Source organism: Phasianus colchicus, chromosome 2, assembly GCF_987193195.1.
Source record: "Phasianus colchicus chromosome 2, bPhaCol1.hap1.1, whole genome shotgun sequence".
NCBI lineage: Eukaryota > Metazoa > Chordata > Aves > Galliformes > Phasianidae > Phasianus > Phasianus colchicus.
Window position 1 is genome coordinate 59,920,797 of NC_143437.1, and position 22,491 is coordinate 59,943,287.

The window sequence follows — 22,491 nt, forward strand, 5'->3', positions numbered from 1 at the left end:
CAATAGAGTTTCAGAAACTTCTCAATAGTCCCAACAAAAGATAGCATGTCAAAAAAAAAGCTTCACATTTCTGAAGTCAAACATACTTTTCACAGCAGCAACCAAGAAAACTTTGTTATGAACATCACAGACTAAGGCAGAAAGCCCAACAATCAAGACAGGTCAAAAAGCCAACTCTAAAAAGGTGAAACCTAAGGCTCATGAGTGAAAAAAAAAATAAACTCACAGTAAAAGCCAACATTCTCTAGTGAAACTCATCTGTTCCATCGTAAGAGTTGAACTACCATTCTGTTGAATTGTTAGCACATTTTCTTCAGACCTTGGGCACACCAACTTTCACCAGAGGTTTATTAGAATCTTTTTTTTGATTGAGTCTTACATTCTCAATTTGATTCATAAGATAAAGGGCAGGAATCTTTCCTTACTTAGCCAGGATTCATGTGACATGAATACATGATGCAGGATACTAGATAGTTAATCTGCTGTATGGTGCTCTTCTAAGTGACACTAACAGGATGAAGAATGTTTTGATAGCCAGTTTTCCTTTTCTACCTTTCCTTCTCTGCCACCGTGTGCACAAGTTAACTTTCAAGGCTTACATTAAGACTTTGGTTTCTAAAATGAAGAGTAGCCAACACTGAACTGCTAGGCTTACATCAGTTTAGCTAACAAAACAGATATACCAAGGAAAAATATTCATGCTGATAACTTTTATCCTTCTTTAAATTTAGATGTTAGCTTTATTTATATTTTAAAATAGTAATTGTTAGTAAAGCCATTAATAACATTTAAAAAATATCTTTTCAAACATTATCTCAAGTTTTACAGTATCTTCCTGTCCCTCCATATAGTACAGCAAGGGTACTGAGAAGAGCCCTTCTGTGCAATGATCCTGACAGTACCTTTCTGCGTGGGTTTTCCCCATGCATGACTCTGTTCTTCTGAAAAGGCAGCACTTCCAGTGCTGGTGCTTCAGTTCAGAATTCCTCTGAAGCAATTACTGCTTATATTGCTCATACTGCTCCTGGTCTCTGGTCAGATCTCTTCTATGCTACATGTGGAAAAAATGAATCTTCACCTCCAAAGAGGCCATAATTCATGACAGAAAAGAATGTATGAAAAAAATCACATTAGAATATAAGAAAACTGAGATAATGGTCCACAGCTACACATGTAGCTAAGGACAGGTACACTTTTAAAAAAAACACCCTTGTAGTAACTCTTCTGTGCACTGAGCTTCTATCAATTTGCTAGAAATTTACCTACAATAGAACACAACACAGATTCAAGGATCAGTCTGGAACTCTGGACCATGAGTGCCCATAATGTTTGCTGGTACTTTCCCAAGTGAATTTCTGTCCTGTATCAACTAGACATTCCTTACACATGGGTACAGCCAGGTCAAAGCACATATTTTGACAGTCTGTTCCCAGGAAGAGACTCTAGCTCTGCAGATCAGGACTACACAACATTTTACCACAGGACCAGGGAACTGCTTCTGGCTTGTACTACATAAAGCATCAGGCAGCTTCAGATTCTTTCTTTGATTAGGATTTCTGGGGAAGTGGTGAGAACATTTTAACCACAGCATTTGAACTCACAGCATTCATAAGCAAAGGACTCTTTTGTGCTCTGAAGATAATGAACAAATTGAGTTGGCATGCACATACTACCTACTACAGCTGCACAACAGTGCAGAAGCTGATGCAAAAGCATTACAACAGCTGGTCTACCTTGGACCACGTATCCTGTCTGTATCTGAGGGGATGTTAAATGGATGGCTGAAGAAGAATGGCTGCAGGCAGAAAGAATTTAACCTGCAGTTTGGAATTCCTCCACCTTTGCTTAAAATGCCAAGAACCTGAAAATCTTAAGTCAAACACTAGACTTTGTGGCTAATTATATATAATTCAAACACTGCAAAGAAACAGGAAGGAAGCTCAGAATTCAAGAATTAGCTTTGCTGAAGTTTCAACTGCACTGGATACACAACTTTCTACTTTTTAATCCCTACACTGGGCTCAATCTTACGTTGTAAGTATGCCTATCTAAACAACCATCTAAACTCCTACTGAGGAAAACTAGTTTGGTCAGGGAAGGCCAGCTCAATCATGACATTAACCACAACAAATCTAATAACTGGATGAAAAGCTAATGCGAAGCATGATGCTGCAGACAGAACTTTCATCTTTTGGAACCAAGATGGACCTTCAGGGCTCAAAGCTTCTTCTAAACCTTGCTTTTTAGTTCCTGATTTAAATCAGTATAAGCAAACCTTCTACTTGAAGAAACTATGTGAAAAATGCTTTTTGATCTTTCTCCAATTTTATGTACTAAGAGTCATGAAACACAGTAATCTTTAACCTCTAGTAAGGGATTAAAGAAATCGTAACCAAGAGGCAGGACAGACAACATCTCTAGTTCTTAGGAAGGAACAAGCAACAGGAAGTATCACCTAACACAGTAAGTGCCTCGAATTCATTTGCTCATTTTCAGGAAATAACCTATTTTTGCCAGAGTTGTGCAGCTAAAATTATCAGTTACAGCGTAATTCCCCTTTCCCAGTCTCTTCTGATCATGATTACTGTTTGCACATGAGAGACGAAAGAAAATACTATTAAAATTAAAAGGCATCAGGCCAAAATTATGCCACCTATCAAATAAGGACTAAAGTTCACCTGTTCAAATGGCTAGAAGTGAATTAACTAGTTAAAGCAACGATGTACTAATGCTGTCCTACTTTTGCTGTGCCATCTAATCCACAGCTCTGGCAAGCATGCTCACTTTGTATTTGTTCTCCAATTTGGCAGGGGTAGGAATGTGGCCTCTCCTCCGGAAGGTTGTAAAGTGCTTGCACTGAGGGCATGGCTTCGTGCTGGAATCGATGCGGCTGAGTTCCAGGAAATATTTATACTTGATAATGTCCTCATGGGGCAGGTTATAGAGAACAGTTGTTTCATCCAGGTGTTCGCTGCACTCTGTGATCGGGCATTTTATATCTGCTTGTCCCAGCTGCACCTGCATATGAAAAAACAGAAGAGCTGTGTGACCTTTTGCTTGGAAAAGGTACTACTCTGCAACTATTATGGAAGCAGACTCTTGCAAATTCTAACTTAAATTGAATTGTCTTGCAGAGTACTCTAACAGTCCACAGACTATCAAGCATAACATCTTAAAATTATTTCTACTTATTCCAAGGACATAGCCATTTTTCCACAGGGTACTTTCCAAATCTGAGCAGAAAAGCCAATTAACCCTTATAACAACTGTAGTTTTAAAATATATAGTCTCAGTGTACGTACCATGGCGATGTACTCCATAAAAACAAAACATGAACTTAAATTAGCAGTACCCAAGACACACTCCAAGCTTTAGCTGAGATGGCCAACTCTTCACTGTCATGGCATACAGAGACAGTGAGAAAATAGGCAGTAGAAACATATATATATTGCTTCACCTCAAAATGTGCTAGGAATCACGACATAGAGAAATTAAAGTCAATTTAAGATCATCAACTGACTCAATGCTAGTCCTGTTGCTCTGCCTTGCTGCTAGCAGCTCAGTAAATGCCATACTGCACGCACAGAACACGTCAGTTGAGCCCGGGGCTGGCCAAGCTAATAAATTTTCCCAGTACTTGAAGTGCTATAAAGTTAAAAAAAATCCAACACTAAAAATCCCTAAGAAGATGATCAAAACAGAAGCACACACAGAAGCAAATTCAATCTGTCAGGGATGAAACTGCTGCTGATGCAACAAGGCCTGATGGTCTCAAGCCGATTCATGTGGCCAGTTACCTGCAACACAGGTCCTGGATCTTAGACCAGGGCTGGACCCAGGCCTGCACCCTTTGTGCCTGGCAGACTTCTCTGACTTGGAGACTGACTCCATGCCAAAACAGCACATCCTCAGCAGCGTAGCTACATTTGCTTGGCACTGGGCCTGAGTTAATAAACACTGCTGGGTCTGAGGAGCCTGCAAGGCCCCAGCATGAGCATGTTCACATCTGCCACAAGTAATGTTGAGAAAATGAGTGTTGACTGCAGACATGGAGCTGACCCAGCTCAACTCCTTCCTCACCTAACTTCTCTGTGCAGAGAGGAAGGAAGGGAGACTGTGGACGGAATCAGCGTCTTTCTAAAAATTGTTTCAAGACAGGTCAGTCCAGTTAATTTATACTGTTTATTCTTCAATAGGCTCTGGTATTGGAATCTCTTACATATGACAGTAACCTCTCAAATTCTTCCCTACTCCATGCAGACAATGAAAGACATCTTACACCAGAGACAGTGTTTGCAGTATTTAATCTAAGAAAAAAATAAAGCAACAATGCTGTCACTGCTGCCCCAGTTACAGAGCCACGGGCTCTAGCTGAACAATAATTTAGCCATTTAGAGGATTGAAAAAGGCATAGCAAAAAATGTTATAAAACCCATTCATATTCAGATCATATTGACTTTAAAAAGAAATCCACACTGCACTGCCTTTCGTCTCCCAGCAATGCAGTGGATCCAAAGCAGAGTGAAGAAAGGAAGCAGGTAACTACAAGACAGCAGCAGTCCATCTAGAAACCAGAACACAGCAAATGCTCTGCACAGGTCAGGATGGAGGGAGACCTTCCCATGGGACAGAGGAGGTATACCTGTTCTCAGGAGGCAAATGCTCCAAATTTTACATGCAAAGATAGGTTCAAACATTCTGGCTTTTACATGGATCAGAGTGAAGTAAGAGGAGTATATGGTTGAAGGCACTTTTAAACAAAGAAATAACAAAAAAACGACAAGAACCCATGTGCTGAGGCAATGACCAGTTTTATATCTGGAAGACAAATGCATCTGAAGCAGCATGTAAAAAATGAACTCAGGTGCACGGCATCACTCAAATTTCTTCTTTAATTTTTAAGTTACTTCTCAGAAAGTCAGAATACCTGTTTGACACACATTCAAAATGTGCTACAGCCCCAGCACAGTAAGATCACAACATCATGACAGCACATCTCTATTTTAGAAGGGATGCTATCATCTGAAATATGGAATGTATGGCTCTATCATGTGATACTAAATATATATTTACTTATGCTCTCTGCTTCTTAAAGTATTTTTGACAAGAAATAGGGATCTCTGAGCAATCTAGTCACTTTACTAGAAATCTTGATGCCCCAAAAGTTTTGCAGATGCTCAAGTCTTAATACTGGCAGCTCATGTTCTATCAATCCCGGCCTTTCACAGGTGCTCCCAGGATGCATATATAGACTTTCATTTAAAAAAAAGAAAAATATATTCTTCCACTGCTGCTGCCTACCCCTCCTGAGAGTCTATACAGTTCCAACAGCTCTCTGCATCACAGAACACCCACAACTTCTGAGACCAAATGCATATCAGTATTTTATTTCAGAACACTTGTACTTCAGTTGAAATTTATCATCCAGTACATCTGTGCTAAACAAGCAGAAACAAAAGAAAGAGTCTCATCCTCAAGAACTCAAATATGCTAACCTAGGAGAAAAAAACTTTACAGGAATGCAAAAACACTGTGGCATTGCTACAAGGATTAATAAAACATTCTATTTAAAGAATGTAGACACAATAAGTTGTAAAGTGTAAATGTAAAGTGTAGGCACAATAAGTTAAAGTCAAATAGGCAAGTTAATCCCATCTATGGCTACTTGGGTTTTTTGTTTCTTTAAAGAATTAGGAAAATACAAAAGCGGGTAAGTCCTTTTGCTAGGAGTAAGCTGCAGAGGAGAAACACTTCATGCTGAGAAGGCTCACTGCATTTGACATTTAAGCTGGTGCTTAAATATATATGACACGCTATTTAGAACAGACCTGCATTTATAAAACCAAGGAATACAACACTGAACACTTTCTATTTTTCATGCCCACGCAGAATATGATTAAATATGTGGTAAAAGTCAAGTGTGGTTTCAGTGTTTATTTTGAAAATATGTTTTACACCCACTTCAAGTAAATCATTTTTATCTTCCGTAATAGTTTCAGCCTTTCAAATTTGGCAAAGATTGATTCTTTTCCTACGTTTTGAATGGGACTGAGTGAACAGAGTTGTTTTGCTTATTAGCAGTAACTTCAATGGAGCCTTGTCTTACCAAAACAGTCTATCTTTGTTTGTGCACTAGGATCAGCAACTGATGCAAGTACAGCTTTAGAAGTAGCTTGTTGGCTACCTGCTGCTGCAGACCCCTGAGGTACCGTAGAATAGGATAAGAAGAAAAAAAATTAACCTGGATAATAGCTGTTATATTTTTCCCTTGTTTTTTTTTTTTCCAAAGCTGATTTCAAAGAGCCTTATTCCTTAACAGCTGAACACAGTATCAAAAGACTGAGTTTTAAGAACTATTCGAATTTCAAAATACCACTGTGTATCAAAAACTTAAGAGCACTCAATATACACAACAGCAAGGTACATTTTCACTGCATGAGGAATGATTGATGTGTCTAAAGGTAGCTGAGTGGCAACGCAGTGGTAAATATCAAACTGCATTCAGTTCTCACACCCTGCTGTGCTTCACTAACGCAAAGCATCTCTGGAAGGGCTGGTACTACTTACAATCCTTCATATGGAAGCAGGCTCTCATGACTTCCATCCTATATAGAAGTAATGCTTAAACTATCAAAACAGCAGTACACCTCCCCATTTTCCCTAATTCTTGACATTTTATCACAAAAGATTGGAGGCAGAGACTCTCAACCAGTCCATATACTGCTCAAAAAAGACCACAGTGCTAGGAGTAATAGGAAAGCATGCTATAGTCATTTAAGTCAGAAACCTGAGCAGGAGAAATAATTTTTCACAAAAAAACAAAATCTTTGCTAGCTGCACAGAAAGTGAAGATCAAACTACATAAGAAGCACCAATTCGTACCTCTCACTTAGCCTGGCCATACCTAGCTGGAAGGCAACCTGTGTGGGTAAATTTGGGGGGTGGGCTGTATTCCTGAAGAAAAAAAACAAAGGGGGCCATTCTGCTTTAAAACAGACAGATACAAACCAGCATCATCTGAATTAAACTTTACTCTTAATTCAGAGATACATTAGCTAAATGAACCAGTAAGCTGTCAACTATTAAGCCAAAAGAAAAGTGAACAATAACATGCTTAGTCTGCATCACTGTAGAATGATTAAATTTCTACCACTACTAACTTCCCCTGTAGTCTAATGTGGACTTCATGTATTAAAAAAATACCTTGGAACTGCGCAGATGCAAGCAAAGGGACAGCCTCATCTGTAGAACTTTCATATTCTACTGATTAAAAAACAGAAGAAAGTTCCTTTTATTTACAGGCAAAATTCTGTTGCTTCTAGTTTACTGAATACATTGCATGTTCATTTTTGCTGGTATGTTTCAAATTACTGAAGAATTACTTTCTTCACTTCTGGTAAGCAGAGAGTAGCATCTTGAATTGTTTCTTAAAGACTAATCAAACAGGTTTTTGTGGAAAATTCTTCAAGAGCTTACCACAGCTCAGGGCTCCACAGTGATTGGTGCTAACCAAATGAAATTGAAATAGACATGATTCAACAAGTAAACCAAGTAGGAATAAAAAAAAGGGCTGTGTAAACTTTTAGTAAACACTTTGCACCTGTCTTTAAGGTTGTGGTTCCACGATCATTTTTGTGATGCAAGGACTAACTTGAGCAGTCCATATCCCCTGTCTCCACGCTATGCCAGTACTGCTCTGGCACTCTCCAAATTGTTTTTACAAAAAAAAAGTTATCCTATGAAACAGATTTCAGTCTGTCCATGCTTACTGCCAAAATGCACAAATCCTCAGTGATTCAAAACAAGTGAGAAGGAACAGCTAGAAGTAAGAGTGATAGGCTCCGTAAGTCACAGAATCATAGAATCACAGAATGGTCTGGGTTGAAAAAGACCACAATGAACATTTGGTTTCAACCCCCTTGCTATGTGCAGGGTCCCCAACCAGTAGACCAGGCTGCCCGGAGCCACATCCAGCCTGGCCTTGAATGCTTCCAAGGATAGGGCATTCACAACCTCCTCGGGCAACCTGTTCCAGTGAGTCACCACCCTCTGTGTGAAAAACTTCCTCCTAACATCTAACCTAAACCTCTTGTCTCAGTTTAAGACCATTCCCCCTTGTCCTATCACTATCTTCCATCATAAACAGGTATCCACCCTCGTAAACAGATCGTATCATCAGACTGGGTTTTTCATCCACACTGCGCATTTTCAAAGTTCTTGCTCTGTGGTTCATTACTTCACCAATCAAATTCCCACTACAAGTTTCATTTGTACCTCCCTTCTATTCACTTTTCTATATGGCAGACTTACTTTTTGAACTCTCCTTTTCAGTAAGCCACCACACCCCCCTCTCTGCTAGTTGCCACCTGTAACCTTGCTCTAGTCTGCAGCCATCCCTCTACTACTCAGGAGGAAGAAGTCTCACCAGTGACAGGTATACTGCGATCCTCAAAAAGTTCTAGGAAGAGTTCAAAATGATGAGGGTGTCCCTCATGCTGGGGCTGAATTCGTAATTGTTAGTCCTCAGTTTTAATCCTTATGCTTTGCATGACGACCAAAACAACTATAATGACTATAATGACAATAAAAGGGGAAATGGTTTTCAGTTGAGGGAGGGGAGATTCAGGTTGGACAACAGGGGGAAATTTTTTTTACAGAGAGAGTGGTGAGATACTGGAACAGGCTGCCCAGAGAGGTTGTGAATGCCCTGTTCCTGGAAGTATTCAAGGCCAGATTGGATGGGGCCCTGGGCAGCCTGGTCTAGCATTAAAAGAGGAGGTTGGTGGCCGAGCATGCGGCAGGGGGGTTGGAGATTCATGATCCTTGAGGTCCCTTCCAACCCTGGCCATTCTGTGATTCTGACCAATCTATTTTCATAGTGGAGAACAAGGAAGGCAACTGGCAAGATGCAAAGGTAACTGCAAACATTGGCAACACTTTTAAGTTGCCTGGTGGAAAAAAAGAAATCCCTCTTTCCCATGACAGAGTACAAGCAGCTTAAACCTAACTTTTTTCCAGCACCAAAATCTTACAAGTATTAATATACAGTGACAGTTGTCCAGGTTAAGTTAATTTTTCTAAGTGGTCATTTATTATCTTTATCTATATTCAATCCAAGGCCGACTCTTAAAAAAATATATATAGCATGTGTCACATGCTCACATATACAGTTTCCGAGTTAGTCTATCTCAATGTCCTCCTTCATGTCTCTGAAAACAAAGTCTCTTTGATTACATCAAAGGTTGGACCTTTGTATTCTGAAAGCAAGCCTGCTAAAAGCTCAACTGGTTTTCCAGTCTGGGATTCTGACCACAACCATTCCGCCTGAGATCGCAGGACAGAGCCCAGTTACACAAGCCTACACCTCCAGCAGCCTACAGCAACCCCAGCTCAGCAGCCCACCAGTGTTAACTGTGGTTAGCCTCCATCAGCTCCCCACTCTACCCTTTCACGTCATGCTACACTTCTCCATTACCAAATCATTTAAATAGGAAAATATTTTATCTTAGCAATGCTTTAAGACAAGTACATTGCATTTGGTCATGTTTCTACCCTTTATCACTCAATGAACATACTGAACACGATCAGAAAGCATGAAGATCAGAAAGCATCAGAAGGCTGTGTGTTCTCAGTTCTGTTTTTGGTGTCTGAGTTGAGCTAAAACCCACATTAGAGGCCACAGCAAGCCTTGTGTCCACACAAAACCAGAACTGTTTAACCTGGGTCACTGCCTGCCACTGGGACAATTACTGACAAGAGGCAAGGCAGGGTTTCCCCAGCAGATATGGCAGACGGGAAGGAAGCTTCCACCACCTCACAGAACTGGAGGTCACAAGATGAAGCAGTCTCCACCTCTGGTTCTGGCAGGCATGTGGAGGCAGAATGAGGGGGAAGGCCTGGCTGACGTGGAAGGAGGGCAGCCCAGCAGGAAGTGGTGTAGTAACTCAGGCTTTGGAGGAACCTGACCCAAACCCACAGATCTCTCAACACTCATTAAAGAGAACAAGGAAGTGCACAACAGCTCTCTTGTTTTGTTCAAGTTTGCATATTAGCAATTCTAAGTAGTAAGGAATAGGAAAATTATCATGCTCACAAGACAGACTTGCTTTTGGTAGAAGAGACAAAAACTCATAAGAATTTTGAAGATGGCAGACTGAGCCAGGAACCTGTCCTCATGGGGATGGAAAAGAGTAAAACATACTCAAGCCCAAGTTGCTACCACCTGCCGATGAGACCAAAATCCCATTGGAGTCAGTGTGGGAAAGGACTGCAGGAAGGAAAGGGGCCCAGGACCGTCCACATACCATGATACACTCAAATGCCTTGGCCACTGCTGTTCAGAGAGGCTTAGAAGATTTAGGAAATGGGAGCAGAGAAGCAGCGAGACCTTCATGCAGCCAGCATTTGTCAGGCTTCCAGCATCAGGAAACACAGCAGCCAAATAACACAGAGCACACAACCAAAACAAACCAACTCTGACAGCTAATATTTGTAAAGCAAATAAGATAAAGTTGATTGGTTAACTCTTTAGTCAGGAAGCTTAAATTTAGGTGAGAACAGTCTGCTTTCCTACACCCAGCATAAAGCCTGTAAGAACTCATGTGCATTTGATTTTGTTACCAGTCCTGTACACGTGTGACCAGTGAGGCATGATCGGGCTGCAAAAAGCCCAGGGTGGTGCTGAGTGAATAGCTTGAGCATGGGGGACCCAAGCACAACTACAGTGACAAGCACTCTGCCACTGCCATGAGATGACACATCCCACTTCGAGTGTGCCCGGAACAAGGTCCCAAAAGCTACAAGGTCATGGCGCAATTATTTACTACAACATATCTTAATATGTTCCTCTCCCAGCCCACATCTAACATTCAATTCTTCCTTTCCAATTAAGATTAAAGCAGCATGCAGAGTTACTTGAGCAGGTCATTTTATCTATGCCAGTCTCTGATAGGAGCAAGAGTTGAAAAGGAACACTGTTGTTTCCTCATCTCACTTGCAGAAAAAAACAAAACTTTGTGTATTCAAGCTCTGGCCTCCAACAGGTTCAGACTGGATTAATCAGGTTGAGATCAGTTCCAAAGGATTAATACTGGTCAGCTATTAACAATAATCAGCATTAAAACCAAAGCAAGCAAACAAAATGTTTCCTTATGAACCTGTAGTCAAGAAATCAGCAAAGGCATACATGAGTAATTGCAATGTGTAAATTAACTTCTTCCTCAGAATCCTTTTCTGTGTTTTCTTGAAGATGGACAAAATTAGCACCTTTAAGAGTGAAAACAGTCTCAAAAATCATTGAGAAGCACTACTTAAGGTATTTATGCAGAACAAAGAAAAAAATCCAACTACAGTGACAGTATTTTCTACAACTATATGTACTGAAAAAGGAGATGAATAGCTCATTCTTCAACAATTTACTAGGCAGGGTTCAAACCAGACACAGAAACTACAAAAAGCTCTTGAGATCCCACTTCCCTACTCAATACTCCATTCCAAGAGATGGTTATAGAAGAAAACAGTTTCACCATAGACAGACAGGTGGTAACAGAATAATAGTAAGAAATTTTCACATAAATCTCTCAATTATTCTGGCTGACCAGATCACAGCCCATGCTCCATAGAAAAGGATAAACATGTTATTGTAATCCTTAAATGTAGGTTGTAGCTTTCTTAAGGAAGGCAATACAACTACTTCAATATCTTTGCTAGGTGTGAGGTTGTAGGCAAGTTTTCTTTTGCACATTAACAGACATTGTCTTGACTCTTTGACCATCAGACATGAGAACAAATTCTACCAACCTTCTCTTGACAGACCTCATACACAAACAGCCAAGTTACTTAGGTGCAAGTTAAATGAAGAAATTTAAGAAGAAATTCTTAAAAGTACTTTCATCTGACATATCATTGTCAGAAATGTGTAGAAACATGTTTCCTTAGATTCAAGGTAAAATTCCTAAGCCACCACTTGGCTTCCCTAACAAACCACACAACTTAAAGGAATTTGTTTATGCAGTGAAGTTGTTGCAAAATAGCTATGATCTGAATTATAAATGGTTATTTTGCTCTGCCTCCCTGCAAAGGAGACCTACCAGTGTCATCATACCAGTACCTGCCCACAATAAGCAAAGGTACCTTTGGTGAAAAGCTGCTATTCTGTAAAGGCTCCTACAAAGTTGCAGTAATAAACCTGGGATATAGACTCGTGTGCACATAGACACATTTTCAAGGATAAACACTTCTTGGGAAAGGCTAGCACAGAACAGTCTTCCAAGCTTCTCTCCACATACCAACATTCAGATAAGACCCAGATACTGAGCCAAAGCTCCATTTGATGTGACTTTATAAGTTATTTCTCATAATACATTCCAAGTGTCACATTTTAATACTAATTTAACGCAATGACAAAGCCACAACAGGGAGCAAGTGTTCAAGATCAAGATCTGCAAACAAACTGACTTTCTCCACAGAACAGATAAAGACAGAAAGCTTAAACTGTACTCCAGTCCACACTTTGAGAAGTAAAAGCGAAAGCAAATCCTCAGGCAGAAGCAATGATCTACCTATCTCAAATGGTTGACTTGTACTTAAGATACTTCAGCAGAAAGCTAGAGCACAGAAATAAAAACCTAGAAAGAACCGTTCTGTACCAGAACCAACCAAATCCAGCACACAGTTGCACTGGTCTAGCACAGTGATTTGCAGATGCTGCATTTAGCAGCCAAAACACTCTTGTAATCAAATCCTAGCTATAATGTTGGGATTGTTACTATCAGAGGACAGTTTCACACAATAGCCAAGTTAGATTCTGGGCTAAAACTTCAGAGTTGACCATGAGGAAGAGATTCGATTCTGGAAATAATACTGCCATGGTTAAATAAAGCTGTGGAAATACATGCAAGCAGCAAGAAAAATACGATTGTGCTATGTTTTCCATCGCTTTTGCTCCTTTGAGGATCACAACCACATACCCAGGCACTGGCTGGGACTGAAGGAAAAGGTGGGAAAAACCGCTATAATCACTCAATTCAAGACCCTGCAACTGCCCTTTTATGTTGTTTAGGGAAATTTGACTGGAATAAAATACAAAAGAAGACTTCCACCCATATATATCTCCTCTTTCTAGATGCTACACCAGGCTTACCCTAAATCACTGGGAGTCTAGACTTACACATACATACATTGATCTGAAAGATCTACAGTGCAGACACAGACCTCTCACCTATTAGCTGGTCCAGCACCCTCATCCCCAGGTCTCAGACTTCTTCAGCCCTGCCATCCGACCAGTCAGCCAAGCATCTTATCTAATGGCTAAGAATTACTGAGGGAGCCTGTATAGCTTTCCTTTTCCATCTGTGTGCTGGAGAGTGATCGTGAGGCTGCAAGGAGAAAATCTTCAGCTGGCTAGCACCGGAAAAGGCTGAAGTGTTTTAAAATTAGTTTTCCGACTGATCTGGCTGCTGAATTAATTCTCCCTGTGACGTACAATCACTTGTTCACAACTCAAGAGACAAGTTGGAAATGCACAGCCTAAGGAGAGAGGCTCTTGTAGGAGCTGCTATTATCATTGAATCATAGAATGGTATGGGTTGGAAGGGATCTTTAAGATCACCTAATTATAATCCCCTGCTATAGGCGAGGATACCTCCCTCTACACCAGGTTGCTCAATGCCCCATCCAGCTCAACCTTGAATGCTTCCACATTCCACAACCTCACTGGGCAACCTGTTCCAGTCTCTCACCACTCTCACAGTAAAGAATTTCTTCCATTAGTCAACCTACCTGTCATGTCTACACCTTAAGATCACAGATAAAATATCTGTGCTAGTTTTGCTATCACTTTTAATAAGCCTGAAATATGTTCAGCAGCTATGCTCAATAAGCAGTTAATGATAACGACAATAAAGAGGGGGGAGGGTTACAACAAATTCTTTTTCCATGAGTTTTATGATTCAGTGTTTTCCCACACATACATCCCAAAATTACTGTTTATGAATGCTAATGTCCTTTTTCCCCATTGTTCACAAGCACTCAAACTACTCAACTGCACATGTTGAAACCCACTACCAAACCTCAGGTCTGAGCTGATATTCACAGCACTTTAGAGGTGGCCCTCACACTTCTGAACTACCTGAACACTGTCTGATCTCCACTCAGTCTCCCAGTGTTAGAGAAATGCTAACTGTACAGCTAAAAGGAATGGTTATAAGTTAACTAGACTTTTTTTAGAGAGAAGAAAAACACTACTTGAAACAACTAAATTGTTTCATAAGTTAATACATATACCCAACATTTTCTTAATAAGTAGTAGGGAGGAATTCTATCACATACACTAGAAAACACTGAAATGGTTGACTATAAGAATAAAACAATAGATATTATTGTATAAAACAAGGTGTAATACGAACAGGACACCACACTGGCACCTATTTCAAAGAATCTTCAATTATATTTCATTGTTTTGTTTCAAAAGGAATGATACCAACTCTAAATACTCCAATTTTAAAAAAGTCTTTGGGGGACAAAAAGGCCTACAATTGTAGGAAAGCCACTATTTGTCATTTCTGTAGATATCACTTATCTACTTACAAACAAAATTACTTAAAACTTGTCCAAACAAAGAAATAAATAATTAAAAATAATAAATCTGGAACAAGAATTATTAATTACGAGAGTTACTAAAGTGATGAGCAGGTTGATAGATAACATCACTTCTGCCAGCATTAAATCTTTGCCAGGCTCCAGAAACTGGGTTGCCACTTTACATCACACTGAATATTTAAAGAAACAGCTTTGTTCCTACCAGAAGGCATCAGTTTTCAAACCACCACCAGTGAGAGCTGGAGCTTACAGACAGGAAGGTAGGCAGGTGAAATGAGGTGAAGGAGATATCAAATCAGCTATATCCATCTCCATTTCTGAAAGCACAAACTCAGTAGTAACTGAATTCTACAGTACTAGTTCTGGAAACTTCCATTAATTATTTCTAAAGTCCATAGCAGGAGAGAGGCTAGCAGGTAGCAAATAAAGCATAGGAGAAATTAGTTCTTATAAAACAATCATAGAATGCACAGAATGTATACAAGGACATGCATCTCTCCAACTCCACATTATATAAGAGCAAAAGAAAAGATTCAACTTTCATTACAAAAAAAAATTAAGATATTTCTTAGCAAGGAGACAAATACTTTGCAAAAGTATCTGATTTAATATTTAATTTGCATTTTTCATTGAAATCGAAGTACACATTCTGGTGTTAAATCACTGACCTACCTATCCAAACATGGCCTCTCAAAATGTCTCATGTATTAAAAAACTGAAAGAATTTTTCCTTAGGAAAACAACAATTTTTCCATACCAAATACTTCCACACAGCATTTTCAAAGTGCCATTGCTCTCTATGGCTAAGCAATCATTGTCAATTTTTTGCCACAAACACAAGTGTAGAGACTTGATTAGCTGCAGTGGTCTACTTCAGAAAGAAGAAAGCAGTCATCACCATTCTAGATTGCCTTGGGGGGAGAAAGGAGAAAAGTCAAGGAAAAGGAAGAAGAGCCATTCAGTTCAGTCTTTCCCATGCTACATCTTTTCTTAAGTTTTTTCCTTGACAGTACCCCCCTGCAAAAAAAGAGCCTACTCTTCAAAGGTTTCTCAATTCATTTTAAGTTCCCTCACTTTAATAAGTCAAATAGAGATTTGCTCCCTTCACAACTGCTCCTGTTCCCCCTTATATTCACATAGGGAAAACTGCACCTCTGATGTCTTCTTTTAGCCTGCATAGGACAACAGAAGCAGCCACAGAGAACTGCAATTGTTTTTGCTCAGCAAGCAAAATTGATTTGCCATGCAACAGGAAGGTAGCAACACTTGCACTTGGTGGTTTTGGCAATACACTGACAGGTGATGTGCTTTTTTCTTTTCATGAGCTCTTCACCAAAATGCAGTCTGCAGTTTGGGAAATCTGTGTCACCCTGCTGTTAGCTAAGTTTCAAGTTGTACCCATATTTCTCTAGAAGAATCAAAACAGTTGCAGAACAAATATGACTGTCAACTTCATAATAAATTCATTGATTTTGGAATTTCTGTCCATGTGTTTCAACATTAGATATTCCCTCCCAACCGGGCCATGCTATGGAAGCTTTCTGAATAAGCCATAAAGTATCATAAAAAAAAAAGAACTAAATTTCTGTGAGAACCAGTAGGACTGAAAAACAGCCCAACTCTGTACAGGAACTAACTTCTAATGGTTTACACACTTCTGGTTCCTGTCAAAATGTGCCTCAGCACTTTCATGGATTGTGGAAAAAGTGTTCCACTAGAGACTTTCCCACTCCACCACTCCCAGATGGGAGATGGGATGGCAGAAGCAATACTCCAAAACTTGTTCCTGGCTCTCTCCCCTGCTCAGTTTGATCAGTTGATGTCTCGCTGTGTACCCATCCAACTCAGTTTCTAACAAACCCATAGGCTTACCAGAACACTACCATTCAATAGCTGATGACATATCAACAGCACATCTGAAATCCAGTGGTTAACTGTACAAAATCAAACTCTTCAAGTTTTCTCCCTCCCATACTCTATGCATTCTCTACATAAATCAAAGTTCACATAGTTGAAACAGCTATATGAATACACAAAAAACTGGATTTTGTAGTCAAACATCACTAGGACAAAAGAAAATAGTTTATCTGCATAGCAAGAAACTCACAAAAGGAACTAAAAGTCTCTTGAAATCTATGTTAAAATATAAAGTTTAGAACTAGGTCACTTAGGTAGAAATGATAAATACGAGAAAGTCAGAAGGATGCCTATGCTTAAATCTACAACTCACTTGCTGTTGGATGATGATAGTGCATTAACAATGAAAAGTGTAATAACACTTCATGGAAACATTTAGATTTAATGAAACATAATTTGTTAAAGGCAAAATGAATCCTTTGTTGTACTTTGGTGCATAGGTTACCCTAACTACACAGTTATTTTTAGTAATGAAGTCTCTGGAGTCTCTTCAACCTTGAGTGAAACAAATGTTAAGTGTAAATATTTTAATGTAAACATAATAATAATTACAAAAGCCTAAGGAAAGAACATAAGTAATGTGGAATGAAAAAAGAGCTTGTGGCTTTCAACTGATCAGCAACTCCCTCCATGGATCAGCTACATCTCATGCCTTCACATGCAAAACAACTGTATAAATTCTGCACAACAATTATTATATAAGAGGAAGTCCAACCTAATTACATTCATCAGGAAAACAAGCATTAGTAAAGTTAGGAGAGGAGTAAAACATCTGATACCAGTGCTCCCTTCTGTATTTGTCACAAGTTTTAGGTGCTAAATCTCTGAAGTATAAATGTGCAGGCTTAAAATTAAGTGTGAACTACAGTTCCACTTCACGGAATGACATAATGGCTGAGGTTAGGAGGGACATGTGGAGATTGTGGTACAACCTCCTTGCACAAGTAGCACACAATCACCCAGACTGTGTCCAGGCAGCTTCTGAGTATCTCCAGGGGAAGAGAATCCACAACCTGTCTGGGCAACCTGTGCTAGCACTCAACCACCCTCATATTCACTCAGGACTTCCTTTGTTTCAGTTAATACCCTTTGCTTCTCACCCTATTACTGAGCATCACTGATAAGAGTCTGGCCTTACCCTCTTGCCACTCTCCCTTCAGATACTTATACACATTGATCAGATCTCCCATGAACCTCCTCTTCTTTGGACTTAACAGGCTCCTTCAGACTTTCCTTATAGCAAGATACTCCAGTCCCTAAATCATTTTAGCAGCCCTTCACTGGATTTGCTCCAGGAGCTCCAAGTTTCCCTTGGCCTGTTGGCAGTGCTCTTCCTAGCATAGTCCAGGATGCCTTTCATGAAACTGTCATATGAGCAGCAACAGTGAGCAGGTTAAAAAGTCTTTCAGCCCACAGGAAGAATGACATCACTTAAAGAAAATAACAGATCATAGAAACATTTTTATGTTTTATAGCATTCTCAGCTATTTCTACAAAGCAAATCCCTGAAGAGAGTTGTCTCATTATAGTATATGAGCATCTTGTAAACACAAATGTACCTTTCCTAACATCACCTTTATTTATCTCAAAGCTTGGCTCACTGCAGCTGAATGCAAAAGCAGAGCTCAAATACCATGGCTCTGCACTAAGTGGCCACCTGCAAGATGTCTGTATTAGTTGGCTTGGCTTAAGATTGCCTTGGAAAGCTCTAGAGCTGGTAGGAGAAAAAGTATCAGAAATCAACACCAAAACCCATAGTACTCCTACCTTAATTACTGTGTTTTCCATTTTGTGGCTCCTAGGTCACTAAAGCTACAGCAAATCTCCTCCTTAAAACCAGGTGTATGGGACAGTATTAGCTTCTACATGCTTTGTCAACAAGCTGAAAGCTGATGTCACAAATGTGGTGGGAGGAACCTGAAACTTGAATTTACAGGCAACCAACAGCAGTACAACGCAGTTATTTTATGCTCATTAGCTGCTAGGAGGAGATTTCTTTTCATCTTCCACACTACAGACCTCACTGGATTGCCACCACATGCCCTGTGTACCCAGAAACATGGCATCTTATCCCATTCTCTTCGTTTCTCTGCCACTCACATCCTGGAGCTCCTGCTGCACCTCAGCTGAACTACTCCTTCAGAAGGCAAGGAAGTAATAGCAGAGCAGTAACACCCTGCTCTGGGACCTACCACGGAAACCTTTACCAGGGCCTCAAGAGTTGGAATGGACAAAAACATGCATCCTGCCAAGACTGAGACAGCTCAACGTTATCAGAGCTACTAATGGATTATGTATGTTTAATTGCAGTTTTTCATTCTACAGCATTTGATTACCTCCAAATAGCATTTCCAAAATGAAGATAGAACACCTTCAGCATTGAGTCCCTCACTCAATTATGGAAGCACCACAGATTTTGAGTGAAGTGGCCTAAATTTCATTTTTTTTCTTTTCTAAATATACTGGTAGATGCCCACTTATTTTGTTGTCCCTACAAAGCTCACTCTCCAAGACACTCAAACCAACTCCTCGTTAAAAATTTTCCCCACAAATTCGAGTGGAATGTTTCCAACTCACATGGGACTTGTACTCCTTAGCTATGCTAGTGTTACGATGAAGAGTGACAGATTTGCATGCTACATGGGACTAGACAAATTACATACGTACAGTGCTCAACAGAAACAAAACACACATGGAAAGCAAAATCCATTGAGCAGCAAACAAGTGCATTATAGCAAAGTACCTAGACAAGTAGCATAAACTGTTCAGGGTATCTAAACAGAAAAGTGAAAGGAAAAAAGTGAGGGGGGGAAGCAAAACTAGAAGAGATTATGACTGTTATTTAACTGCTGTTAAGAAGGACTATGCCAACTTTGTCTCTGTTCCAGGAGCACCGTAATTATCTTCAGCATGCAGATAGTTCAAAAAGAAACTTATAGCAAGAGGCCGAACAAGGAGCCTTGAAAGAAGCATGAAAGAAATGTGTCCAAACCATATGCATTTCCTCTTTCAGTGAATAATCTGCAATTTAACTTAATTAAAAAGGTTTAATCACCATCTCGGATACTTGTATTATTACAGAACTCAGTGTGAATATAATATTTAGAGGTCCAACAAAATTGCAGACTGGCTACTCCTCTTGCATGAAATTCATTTTTTCCTCTAAAACTGTAAGTTCACAAGTTTGCTGTTAGTTACAGCTGAAGACATAACAAAAATGTTTTCTCCACCAAAAACTGAAGCAAAACCAACTTCTCTAGTAGTTTAAACTGGAATTACAAGTCAGTGTGATTCCCAGGTTTTTCCAGTTTTATCAGCGGAAGGCAATTAAGATTGATCACCTACACTAACTCCATATTTTTCCTCTTGAAAGAAGCTATGAGCAATTTCCTGTTTGCTTGGATTTGCAACATACAGTACTAGCACAATTAACTTGCTGTTGTGTAACCAATGCATGATATATGGAGATAACCTCTCTCAATCCTAAACTCAAATATCACCTCTAAAACACAAATAAGTGACCAAAGCAATAATATGCTAAATCAGATTTACATTTCCCTGTGTGAAGTGTTTTCTAGTTGGAGTGACAGATGTCATCTATTTTTATATATTTATTTTGAAAATAAAGCCCATTTTGTTTCTAGTCTCATTAGTGCAGCCTTATTTGCCCAACAGCATTAGTCACTTCCTGAATGAGCCCTTGATCACCTACGCCAAATGAAAACAGTTTTTATTACATCCAACACATATAATATACTTATTTAACTGAAACATATTAATTGTGTAACTGAGTACCTCCTCCAGTGCCACCACACACAAGGCTATTACTCAGGATAGGAATTTTAGAGAAACTCCTTTATTAAGCTGTGTCACTCCCCAAACCAAATTACATCCAGGTAGAAAAAGAAGAGGCAAAAAAAAAAAAAAGAAGCAGAAAACAACATCTTAATGTTAATCCACATTCTTCTCATTTCTAGAGCTTAAGAGAGAAGTAGGAAAAGGAAGAACAAAATCAACTCCTCCACTGCATTAGGGAGGAGAGTGGGTCTTGAAAAACCCCTTCTAATGATCAGTACAACAGTTGGATATCTTCCTGTTACAGGCTTTAATGATTTTATCCTTCAAAGTTTCACAACTGCTCCACTTGAACACCAAACTTACCTGACCTTGATCATCAAAATCAGCATGCTTAAATCACAGTCAGGTGAGTAAGAGACATCAAGCCCAGAAGAAAAATCACGAGTTCTTCACGTCGCAAGTAACCACACTGCTCATGAACCCTGCATTTAATGTCCCTCACAAAATAAAAGGTTGCACTTTCACTTAGGTCAACTCAGTTCAGCCCCCTTATCTGGGCGCTGTTCATCATACAGCTCTGATGTCCTCACCCAGCAAGCTGTAAGTGATGCCTCAGGAAGGGTCAATCTCTGAGTAACACTACAAAACAACACCCCCAGTACAGAACATGGCAAATTCCTGGAGAAGCCCACTGCTGGACAATACGTACCTGCTGCAAGGCAGCTGAAGGCAAGGGGACATCACATCTGCCTGCAGAGATTCTCCTACAAGAAGGTCTTTTGTTCCTGCTCAATTGCACATTGGCAGGAAGAAAAACAAACATTCCAGCCACATGACTGAGGTAGCATGGCTGAACAACTCTTCCCCACACAACAGATGTCTATGCATCTTACACAGAGCTCTCACTTTAGTGGCATTGATGAATAATCTGTCATAGAGCCAGGGTAGTATTTAGTTTTGTAATTTACCTTTTCAGAGCATGATTACGAGTACAACAGTAAAAGGATCACCATGGAAAGGAAATGCCATTCTAAAACGCTACTGAAAGCTAAAAGGAAACTCATCCAGGAAGGGGAAGAAGAAAGAGAGCAAAAGCGGGAAACGTTAAGAACAGAGGTCACTCTCCAGGATCTGGACAGCACTTAATAGATAAGTGTGTATCTTTTGAAGAATCTCAACTTCCTGTCATAAATAAAGGTTTTATAACTCACTCAAAATACGTATTACTCAATTATTTCATCTGCTCTTTCTTGTGTAGTACCTTTGTTTTTCAAGCATCTCAACAGATCATTACACAAGATAGACTACTATTTGATATATTCCAGATATGGATTTCAACAGTTTTTCCACTATGTCTTACATATATGAAGTAATTCATTACCAAATTGCAAGCTTACATTTTTTTCAGAAATATTTAAATGCTGTACTACCCATTGACATCACCACATAAAGTGTCATGTTTGCAAATAGTTTGTTCATATCTAGAAATAGGTTTGTTGTGATCATATTAGTCCCAATATCAGTTATCGTTACACTGATTCAAGAACTAAATCAATTCACACTTCCATGAAACTTCTCTTCCCAAGCAGACCTCACTGGTGAAACCAGAGAGGCTATATGGAACTAAGACCCTGCAGCAGACCAGTTTAGTATAAAAGAAATTTAACCTGAATTGAATAAAAATGTATTTTAATTCTATAAAGTCTTTAAGGACATTAAAGATATACAACACACGCGTGGCTACTCTCTTCTACTCATTCATTTTCTCTGTGGGTATAACTTCTGCACGCAGCAGCAACAGCTTCAAAGCCCCCATTAAGGCAGTGTACAGGTATATTTTGGGATGAATACAGACAGCTGATGTTCACTGCAACTCGGCCTTCTCAGCAGCACAATCCTCTCTATGCACACTGTGCCAGGCAAAGAGCCAAGAAGGATTTCTCCAGTATCCCCAAAAAATCACTGTGCAGCCAGCCACCCTGACCAACCGAAAGATCCCTGAGAGCCAATATAAGTACTTAAAAAATACTAACATCTTTCTACAAGCCTTGTCAAATATTGGTGTTTCCAGTGAGACATTAGGAGTTAAATTCAGGATGACAAAGCTGCAGCCTGCCAGGAGAAGCATGCAGTTGAACTGAAGACTCAAAGAAAGACAAGAAAGCTCAACAACAGCCA

At 39.7% G+C, this 22,491-nt stretch overlaps 1 protein-coding gene across 3 annotated transcripts in view; it reads right to left on the reverse strand.

The window, feature by feature from the left end:
* Nucleotides 1–22,491, reverse strand: part of RNF217 (ring finger protein 217) — a 62,031-nt gene that overhangs the window by 28,118 nt on the left and 11,422 nt on the right. For all 3 annotated transcript variants that reach the window (XM_031611238.2, XM_031611239.2, XM_031611240.2), the window contains exon 2: nt 2,785–3,018. In XM_031611238.2, coding sequence (XP_031467098.2) covers nt 2,785–3,018 — 234 coding nt within the window. The remainder of the gene's footprint in view (nt 1–2,784; nt 3,019–22,491) is intronic.